A 10,635-nucleotide genomic window follows, 5' to 3' on the forward strand; every position below is an offset into this window, starting at 1 on the left:
TGCACAGCTCACCGTGTGATCCTGGGCAAGGCCTTCCCACTTGTAGTGAAGTGGGCAGCAGGGGCTGGATGAAGGGTGAGGATGCCTGGAGCTCCCAGACCAGGCTCATGGTGAAGTGCAGATTCCTGGGTCTCCTACGTCAGACTCTCCGGGGCTGCGACCCTGGAATCTATGAACATTAACACTGCAGCTGGGTGCTGGGGAGGCTGCTGGGTCCTGGCTTTGGAAGGCAGAAGTAAGGGCTGTGTATGCCAGCAGGTAAGGAGATGGGGGGCTTCAGGGGTCATGAACCGCAGAGGAACCCCCATCTTTCAATTTCCCTACCCTTACGTGGACACGGGAGGGGTCTCGGAGCTGCGTGCTCCCGGGGGCCCTGAGAAGGGTAGTAAAGAATACAACTAGGATGCTATTGGTCTCCTCAGCCTATTCCTTTCACTTGCCCAAAGGACAGTGGCAGAGGGGTTGGGACAGCCAGGGCTGGGGGTGGGTGGCCCTTGTGGCCCAAGGAGATGCTTTCAGAATCCCCCTCCCTCTGGAGTTTCCAGCGGCAGAACAGAGCCCTGTCTAGTATTTGACCAAATATGGTGGTATCTCTCGAAGGGCTCGAGCCCCAGCCAGCTTCTCAGTTATGCTGTGGAAACCTGCCCTGGACGGATTAATCTTGTGACATTCAGGAGCGCTTCTCGCCCTGCCTTCTTCCCCTTGCCAATTCCTGTAAATGGCCAAGATGAGTCCTCAGCAAGACAGGGCAGTGCTGGCGGTCTGTCCCGGCAGCCCTCCCCTGCTCTTCACCGCCCCCCACGCCTCTCTGTGTGGGTTCACTTGCTCGCTCACATTCAGCTGGCCCATTCCTTCCAGGTGAGAGACCTTGGTATGTGAGTCCAGGACCTGGGGACTCTGGGGTCACCTGAGCTCATGAAATTGTGGCCTGAGTCTGGAAGGGCTTTAGCTCTCTCAGCCAAGAGGGTGGGCCTGAGGGACAGAAGGCTGTTGGTCAAGTAATAAAAACCATGTCAGCTCTAATGCTAATCAGAAGAGGTAATGTTTATAATCGTAGATATAAAATCACTTTATAATAAAATTTTTATTGAGGGGCCCAGGTTGTGGCTCAGTGGTAGAGCGTTTGCCTAACATGCGTGAGGCACTGGGTTCGATCCCTGGCACCACATAAAAATAAAAACAAAGAAAATAAAGGTACTGTGTCCATCTACAACTAATAAATTTTTTTAAAATATTTTTATTGAGCACTTATTATGTGCCAGGCTCTGTGCTAGCTATTTAACATGGATCATTTCATTTATTCCTTCTGGAAGCCTCAAGGGCTGGATGCTATGATTATTCCCATTTCAGAGATATGGGAACTGAGGCTCAGAATGATATCAGGGAGGAATCTCCAGGTCACTGTCTCTTCCTGGGCATAATTCCCATTTTACAGAAAAGGTTGAGAGAGAAGGGGCCTCCCAAGCAGCCACACAGGGAAGGCCCAGGAGTGGAGACGTTGCACATGTGAGGGGAGTGCTGCATTAGGAAGGTCAGTTGATCGACCATAAAATCCTCGTGGATCTGCCACCGGCCTGAGCAAAGCACCCAGGCTCAGAGACACATTCACAGCAGGCTGGAGTTGTGCAGAAAACATCCCCAAATAGCGTGGAGTGAGGGATAGAGTTCCAGACCAGAACCAGGCACAAACCCAGCTTATTCCCTCCAACTCACCGTGTGACACTGGGCAGATCCCTTCTTCAAGTAGGCCTCAGTTTCCCCAGCAGCCGAGGCTGGCAGAGGCTGAGAGCCTGGGCGGTTTCCCGGGGAGGTAGGGCCAGCACTCTCTCTGAGAACATTTGCTCTCTTGACCAACCGGCAGCCCATCCCTCCTCCACCCTCACCCCCTTGCCATCCCCAAAGCAAACGAAGCTGATTGTCTTAGCTGGCCTTGTGGGTGCTGGCCGGGCGGCCAGCCGCAGGCCACAGGCGGAGGTGCCACCAGCCAGAGCCCCGCCAGACACACAGGGCATTGTCCCTCGGTCAACAGCCCCTGGGCACCTCAGCCCAGTGCCTGGCCTGCCCCCACACACCTCACCGCCTGCCCTGCGCTAGACCCAGCCAGCTGGGGGCCCAAGGCTCCAGCTGATGATGAGCCCACCCACCCACTCCCCCAGCAGCCCCCTGTAGAGCTATAATTGCTGCGCTCCGTCCTGTTGCTGCCATTCTCTCCACAGCGGCATCTGGGGTTCCAGGCGGGCAGCAGCTGCAGGCCGCCGACGGCCCGGGATGGACTGGCCACACAACCTGGTACGTGGCGCTCCCCAGCCCCACCCCCACCCCACAGGGCCTGAGTGCTTTAGTATTTCTTTCCTATTGATTAATGACTGCCTGTGTTTGGCTTGGACTCTGTGGAGGTGAGCTCTCCCTCTGTCCTCCCCTCCAGGACGAGAGAGAAACAGAGCTGGTCTCAGAGTCTGCAGGCATGGCTGGCCACTCCGACTCCTGCTTAGGGTTTGGCCCCTCCACACTGACGCTCTTTCAGGCAGGGGCATCTGGGGAGATCCTGGCAAACTCAGTCACTGGGGTTTTTTCCAGGCCTGGGATCCAGGGGAGCTGTGTGACCTTGGGCAAGTCCTTCTGTTTCTGTTTCCCATCTGGAAAGTGAGGGAGGGGGACCTTGGGTCTCCTCTGGGTTTCTCTGGGTGGACAGCCAGAGTTAAGAATGCCACGCGAGGAGCTCAGATGAGAGAGACATTTTTCTGCTCTAGAATCTAGAACCAAAAAGAAGAACGCAGTGACTTGAACCTCTTTTGCAGATTTTTGTGCCAGGGAGTGGGTCCCCGAAGAGGGCCTGTGCTGAGACTTGTTCCCCAGGGTCAAGCCTTGTTGGGTAGCCTGGGCGAATCTGGCCTGGGTCCTGTGGGCCTGGGGAGGGCTGCAGGGAATGTGTGGGGCCTGGCTAGATTCAGGGCCGAGACTCCCTAGAAGTCAGTCTATTCTGGAAGCTCTGCACCCTGCCCAGGTTCCCAGGGCCTGTTTCTCCCTGGCCTCCAGGGGAGCCTGGTTCTTCCACGTGAGACAGGCTTTCCTGATGTGCTGGTCCTGGGGAGGGAAAGCGGGCAGCGGAAGGCCAGGGTGGTCATGAGTGGGGCAGGGCAGGGCCGGTCACACAGGGGTCCTTGAGAAGAGGCCCTCGGGAGCCCTAGCCTGGGACTGGCGCATCTCCCCCAGTTCACCCGTGCCCCCTTCCTCCCACCCACTCTTCTCCAGCCTGTTTCCTTTCAGCAAAGCTCTTAACCAGCTCAGACCTCTCTCGTGCTCCCCTCCCTCTGCCCATGTCACAAGCCTCCCCTGAGTCCCCTGCCCAGGAAAGCTTGGTGGGCCTGCTGCTCCGGCACAAGCTGAGAGGAGCCCTGCTTTTCTCCAGCCACCTCTGCACAGGCTGGTTCCTCCACTTGACACTAGCATTGTCTTCCCTCCAGGACTGTCACCCAGGGCAGGGGTTGTGGTGTCATCCATTCACTCATACCTAAGTTCCTAGCACCACAGAGGCAAAGGACCAGACTCACCTAGTGCCTGGGAGAGTCTGTGCTCAGTGGAGGCCCAACATATAAAAATGTCACACATACAATTGTAAGATGACAGTCATGCAAGTGACTCATGGATTATGAGAGCCAAGGAAGTCCAGAGGCATCCCTGAGGAGGTGACACTAGGTCCCACATGTGGGGGTGCAAAGGAGTTTAGAAGGTGAAGGGAAGAGGCAGAACTCTGTAGACAGAGGCCTGTGCAAAGTGCCTGTGGCAGGAGGAAACAAGGCCAGAACAAGAGATGAAAGACTGGGGCTGGAGCAGGAATATGAGAGGAAGGGGTCTGGGAGTTCCTAAGGGCAATGGGAATGGTGCTAGTGGGAGGTGACATTATTAAGTTTGCATTTGTCCTTGGCTACATGTGGAGAATGGGTTGGAAGAACCAGAGGGGGTTTGGGAAGCCCAGCTGGGGGCTGTGGAGCTGTCCTGGAAGCCGGGACAGTGCTGCAGATAGAATGGATGGGTGGGAAGATTTTTCCCAAGGTGCCCTATTTTTAGGACTTCAAGATGGGGGGAGGTGTGACTGATGCCCATCATGGAGTGGGGTGCACAGCAAGCACCCGCAAACATGGGACCAGGCCAGGGCATGGTAGGTGAAGGGGCCCATTGCAGAAGCCTTTCTTCTTTCATCTCCGCTCCCTGGGCCCTGAGTCTTGCCCCAGAGAGAGACATGGTGCTCCCAATGTTGACCAGTGGCTTTCCTCCCCAGCTGCTCCTTCTGGTCATCTCCATCTTTCTGGGGCTGGGCCAGCCTAGGAACCCCAAAGGCAAGAGGAAGGGGCAAGGGCGGCCTGGGACCCTGGCGCCTGGGCCCCACCAGATTCCACTTGACCTGGTGTCCCGGGTGAAGCCCTATGCTCGTATGGAGGAGTACGAGAGGAACCTCGGAGAGATGGTGGCCCAGCTCAGAAACAGCTCGGAGCCGGCCAAGAGGAAGTGCGAGGTGGACCTGCAGCTGTGGCTGTCCAACAAGAGGAGCCTGTCTCCCTGGGGCTACAGGTAGGTGGTGGCAGCATCAGGCCAGATTTCTATTGGAGGGTAGGGGCCTTTGCCAACCCCAGTCATTGAAACGGTCAGAACTTTGGGTTCAGAAGTCGGCAGTCTGGGTTTGAATCTGGCTCTGCCCCTCACCCGCTGTGAGGCTTTGGCCCAGTTCTAGTCTTTTCGGGACTCAGTTTCCCCAACTGTAGCAGAGATGATTGTAGCACCCACTTTGCAGGCTTGTTATATCCATGCAGAGCACTGCCCTTACTGTCCCAGCTGAAGTGCCTGCAAGGCCTTCCCCAAGTGTCACTTTGTCCAGCAGCATAGTGCCTGGTGCACAACTGTCAGTGGCTGTGTTGGTGGCTGGGCTCATGCCTACCTCTCATGCCAAACGGGGACCTCCCTAATGCCTGAACCAGGATCACCTAAGGGCTTCCATGCCCCAGCTTGTCGCAGTGTCCGGGACTCAGGCCCAGAACACGGTACTGTATATTTATCTACATAGAGTAGGACTCACAGCCAGGATTTGACTCGGGAATCCACCCTGCTGCCCTGGGTTCTTACCGTGGTTAGAGCTTCACTTCCCAGCTCAGAGCCTGCACATGGAAAGGACCACGTAAAGGTATTGAGTGAAAATAAAGAAATAAGCTGGTTCTCAAGAGTCCTCCCTTCAGTCACACGGCTTATCTCCTGAGACCCCAGGATAGCACTCTGGACTTCAGTGATGGTAAAAAAAAATCTCATATGGTAGCCACTGACCTCAGGTGGCTACTGAACAATTGAAATGTGGCCAATGAGATTGAAGAACTGATTCTGATTAATGTCAATGTATGTTGGCCATACATTGTACTGTGGCCAGTGGCTACAGTATTGGACAGTGCAATACATTATAGCCAATGTACTGTGGCTACTGTCTACAGTATTGGACAGTGCAATCCTGGAATGGGACTATTGGGCAGGTCGTAAGGATCCTGCAGAGCCTGGTGGCTTCCCTCAATTTACTGGGCCCATGAACCAATCAGGGAGCTTGTAGAAATGCAGGCTCTGGTTCAAGAGGTTCCGTGTTTCTAACAATGTCCCAAGCATAATAAGGTGATGCTGGTGCCGAATGTTCATAGGTCTAGTTCACCCATCCCCCCATCCCCGCTTAGCGAAGGCAGCAACTAAGGTACAGAGGAAAGTTCCAGCAAGTTCCTCTAGGTTCCATGAGAGCACCAGGTAGGGGCTCATCTGTTTTATTCAAAAAATATTTTAAAAGCTCAGGACAGAATTGCTCACATGGTGGATTTGTAAAATGTGTTAAATGAGTGGAGACGGAGCCTAAAGTGTACTCAGCTGTCCTGACTTCTCTTCTGCCGCAGAGTCACATTAATGTGTTCCCATTTTATTTCTGTAAGTTCCTCCCAAATATAAAAATAGGGTGGGGAAGCAGAGGAGGGCTCTTAGGCCCCTCTGTTGTACTCACAGCACACTATAGTACAGGGATGGGCATCTTGCTGGGTGACCTTGACCTGGATAGCTTCTAGGACCCAGGCTTGCCTTCCTTCCTGCTGCATCTCCATTTTCCTCACCAAAAACATGAGTTGATTATCACCCTTCCTTCCAGTGCAGCACAGTCTTGCTGTAGAATCAAAACTTTGGTTAGGGCCAGGCAGGCTCTGCGGCAGCTTTTAATTTCAGTGACTGGAGGCTGAGACAGGAAGATTGCACGTTCAGCAATTTGGCAAGTCTTTGTTTCAAAATTAAAAATAAAATAAAGGGCTGGGGATATAGCTCAGTGGCAAAGCACCCTGGGTTCAATCCTTACTAGCTAAACAAACAAAAAGCAGCAACAACCAAAAGCGAAGGTCGGGGCTTGGGGAGGGACGTCGTTTGCTCACTTGTGACCGCACCTTCACCTTGAGCTCTGCCTGCTCGCTCCCGCAGCATCAACCACGACCCCAACCGCATCCCCGCGGACCTGCCCGAGGCCCGTTGCCTGTGTCTGGGCTGCGTGAACCCCTTCACCATGCAGGAGGACCGCAGCATGGTGAGCGTGCCGGTGTTCAGCCAAGTGCCCGTGCGCCGGCGCCTCTGCCCGCCACCGCCGCGAACCGGGCCCTGTCGCCAGCGCGCGGTCATGGAGACCATAGCCGTAGGCTGCACCTGCATCTTCTGAACCTTCGGCATCCGAAGGCAGGACGGCCGTGGAAGACCGCCTTCCTGCACCTCGCGACTGCAAGGCTGATGAAGAGTAAATGCTGTCCTCTGTAAAGCAAGACTTTGGGTTTGCTGCTTTCGGCTCTGAAGCCCAAAGTGGGATGGAGCTTGGCCATCCCCGGAGGCCCACTTCCGTTCAGTATAAAGGAGGATTTTCCGTCACTCTGACTCCTTTATCTCTGAGATAGGCTATTAAACACTTCATTCAAGCAGGACCTGGAGGCACTTGCCTGTAATCTCAGGCTGAGGCAGGAGGATCCCAAGTACCAGCCAGCCTCAGCAATTCAGCAAGGTCTAAGCAACTTAGCCAGACCCTGTCTCCAAAAAAAAAAAAAAAAAAAAAAAAAAAAAAAAAAAAAAAATTGAGGACTGGGGATAAAGCTTAGTGGTAAAGTGTTCCTTGGGTTCAGTCACCAGTATTAAAAACAAAACAAAACAAAACAAAAAAATTCACAACAAAACACAAAACAACAACAACAAAACTGCCTTCATCTCTATCACTTAGGACAGTAACATGCTCCTTTCAGGATTATAAGCCTGTATTCCACCCATATTATTGAAACTTGGTAGATATAAACCCATATGGGAATTAATAGCTGATTCCATCCAAGTCACTCAGGATCCTGAAAAATGACTATTTTGAAGTGGTGAGCTCTGCACCCTGGAAGCGTCAAGCTAGGGCTGAGCCTCTCAAGGAGGTTGGGAGGTCAGTCCTTGCCTGGTTATAGTAGATGATTCATCAGCTATCTCTCAGTTCTGAGATTTCTCTGCAGATCAGACTTAGGGCCCCCAAAGGGCCTTCAGGCATTTTCAACATGGGCCAGTGACCCCTTAAAATTTTCATGTGTGTCTATACTGTTGTCTGGGCTGGGATCCCTGGCTTTTGAAGAAACTGTCAGGAGTGGGGCGGAGTCAATGTGCGTCATTCTTTCACCCAGTTCTGTCCACATCACATTCGGTTAGACAGTTTGCTGGTTCTCAAACTTTCACAAGTCTCAGAATCCCCTGGAAGTCTGTTGAAGCAGACTGTTGGGCTCCACACCTAGAGGTCCTGATTTAGGTGGGGACTGGATATTTTTCATTTTTATGCAATGGTTTCTTTTTTTTTTTTTTTTTTGTATAGTGGTTTCCAGGTGCTGCTGCTGCCTCTGGTCCGGGACCACACTTTGGGAACCCCTGGCTTTTATCAAGACACTTTACTGATCAAAAAAGGCGGCATGGCTCTCCTTGCCCATGCTGGCTCTTGCCCCTCCAGCTAACCCCACGTTTCCCCCTTTAGCCCCTGGCAATTCAATCCTCCCCCTGGCCCTCTAACCCCTGCAGCAAATCCCAACTCAGCTGTCCAAGGGTCTAAAAATACTCTCCCTCCAAGACAGCTGAGGGGCTTGAGCTATTTTCTGAGGGTAAGAAGAGTTAGCACTTTAGAATTAACTTCAGTGTAAAGACCAACAGCCTCTGTAGGAATCCTGTCCTTGGCTTCCTAACTTTACTGCTTAAAGTAGTCCCAGTGCTGAGTGTTTTCAAGGGTCTAACTCATGAAAAACCAAATGGTTAGGTATGTGTCTGTCTGGGGTGGTAAGTAACTTACCTTTTTTGGTATTGTTCTAGAGTGGATACTGGTTAAAATTACTCCAGGAAGCTTAGGCCTGGTTCCAGACACATGGAAAATAGATTTCATGTGCCAGCTGAGCCAATCCCTTCAGCAGACTTGTCTCCTTCCTTGGGGTTGCTTGACTCTAAGGCCCCCATAAATGGCTCTTTTTTTTTTTTTCTTTTCTTTCCTCCTCCTCCTCCTCCTCCTCCTCCTCCTCCTCCTCCTCCTCCTCCTCCTCCTTCCTACTAGTGTTCAAACCCAGGGCCTCACGCATGCTAAAGCATTGCTCTATTACTGGGCTTCATCCCTGGTCCTATGCCCGACTCCCAGTCCTGTGTATTCCAGGTCTTAAGACTTCAGCCCCACATGAAAGCAACAAGCTTCCAAGGCCTTTTTGGGGGTAGGGTGAGGGTGTGGGAAGAGCTGAGCTTCAGCAGGGTTGCTCTTTAGTCCTGGGAGACCAAGGTAGCCTAGGGATATAGGGATTTGGGAGGGAAGTCCCTTTTTCCTGGTGAGGACCTATCCTCCACTAGAGCATCAGAAATATGGAGATGCTCAAAAATGCCCGTTATACATGGATGATAACCTTTACATGTTTGGGGGCTTCTGGTTCCTCATCTGTGAATGAATGGATGGGATTTAGGGATTTCCAGGTTTTTTTTCCCCCCCATTCTGCAACTTAGAAGCCCGGCATCATGAGCTTTAAAACCATTTCCTGGTTTAAAGGCAGCAGTAGGGAACTCAGAGAACTAGATCCACCAGGCACTCGGGAACCTTCATTGGACTGAGTCTAAAATGTGCTTCCTGTTTCTCCACTTGCTAGTGAGAAACTTCTGCTCCATGAGGTGGGCAATTCACTTGCCTGTTCAATGTTGCACCTCTAACATGCACCCCAACTCCACAGTGCCCAGAGCACAATAGGGGTGCAGCACTTGGAGAATTAACGCATAGAGGCCTCCAGGGGGAGCCCAAGATCTGCCGCTAGCTCCCTCAAACGCTTTTTGGTGATGATTGGTGATGGTTGGAACACAAAGGTGTCCCTTATCTCTCTACTTGCACCCCCCCAAACTCTACCCTTCACACAGTACAGTGGTCCCTTGCTTCCCACAGAGTGCTGAAATGTTGCTTAGGTCACCAGCTCTAGGAGGGGGAGTTCATATGAAGGGTTTTAAATGCAAAGTACACTACACACACCAGAGACTACTGAGGATGAGGGTGGTTGTAGGGCTCTCTACAAATGCTCTGTTTTTTCCCTAGGAGTCTGTGGGCCTTTGGGGGCTTCTATTCTGGTATGAGAAGGCTGCTGCTGATGGTGGGGTGCCCTGGGACAAAGACTTGTTGTTGGTTCTTGTTCCCCTGTCTGGAATCTGTCTTTTCTTCCTTGTATGCAAGGAAGGGAGACAGGGAATCCAACTTTCAGGCCTGGTCTTGGGGAAGCAGGCAGCGTGGGTATTTTGGCTGACTTAGGTTCTGAACTGTCTGGTCCTGCCTCTCAGGTGAAGGAGGTTTCTGAAGGACAGCCAGTTCCACTGCAGTCATGCTTGGGCAGGCAGCCAAAGCCCCAGCTGAGGACTGAGGATCACATGTAACTGTCCCCATTTGTATTGTCTGTGCACATACTTCCCTAGGGACACAAGGGAAGGGTGATTATTAGGGATATGTTTTGTTTCCCCTGGCCCGATACCAGTTATCAATTAAACCATGACAGTTTATGCCATCTTCTTTTCAAGTAAAGGCCATCACAAGATGTCATGTCAGCTGGGCACGGTGGTTGCATGCCTGTAATCTCAGTGGCTTGGGAGGCTGAGACAGGAGAATCACAAGTTCAAAGCCAGCCTCAGCAACAGTGAGGTGCTAAGCAACTCAGTGAGACCCTGTCTCTAAGTAAAACACAAAATACAGCTGGGATGTGGTCCAATGGTTGAGTACCCCTGAGTTCAATCTCTGTTACCAAAACAAAAGAAAAAGATGCCATATCACTGGACTTGAGATGTCAGCATGTGGCTGACATTGTGGCTCTCTCCATCCCTCCCACCCAAACACTCAGATAATAAACATTCGGATTCAGCTTAATTTTATCTCCTGTGTCACAGTGAATGGTCTCGTATCTAGGTCCTAAGCTAATCAGCATGTGGCACTCCCCTGGCCACAGGAATTGGTTCAGGGGTGGTCCAACTGGCCCAGAGCCTGGAATTGGGTTTAGTGGTTGTAGAAAAAGAACTTTTCACCTGGGGAGCTGCCAGCAGCCATCTTGGGCTGTGAGAGAAGTAACAGGGCTGGGGATAGCA

The 10,635-nt window shown here is 52.2% G+C and overlaps 1 protein-coding gene across 1 annotated transcript; it reads left to right on the forward strand.

The window, feature by feature from the left end:
• The first annotated feature begins 2,210 nt into the window (after positions 1–2,210).
• Il17b (interleukin 17B) lies at positions 2,211–6,712 on the forward strand. The gene is made up of 3 exons (XM_076855936.2): positions 2,211–2,289; positions 4,280–4,569; positions 6,481–6,712. Exons 1-3 carry the CDS (start codon positions 2,269–2,271, stop codon positions 6,710–6,712), a joined length of 543 nt encoding a protein of 180 aa, XP_076712051.1. The 5' UTR covers positions 2,211–2,268.
• The last annotated feature ends 3,923 nt before the right edge of the window (positions 6,713–10,635 follow it).

Source organism: Callospermophilus lateralis, chromosome 5 (genome assembly GCF_048772815.1).
Source record: "Callospermophilus lateralis isolate mCalLat2 chromosome 5, mCalLat2.hap1, whole genome shotgun sequence".
NCBI classification, from domain to species: Eukaryota; Metazoa; Chordata; class Mammalia; order Rodentia; family Sciuridae; genus Callospermophilus; species Callospermophilus lateralis.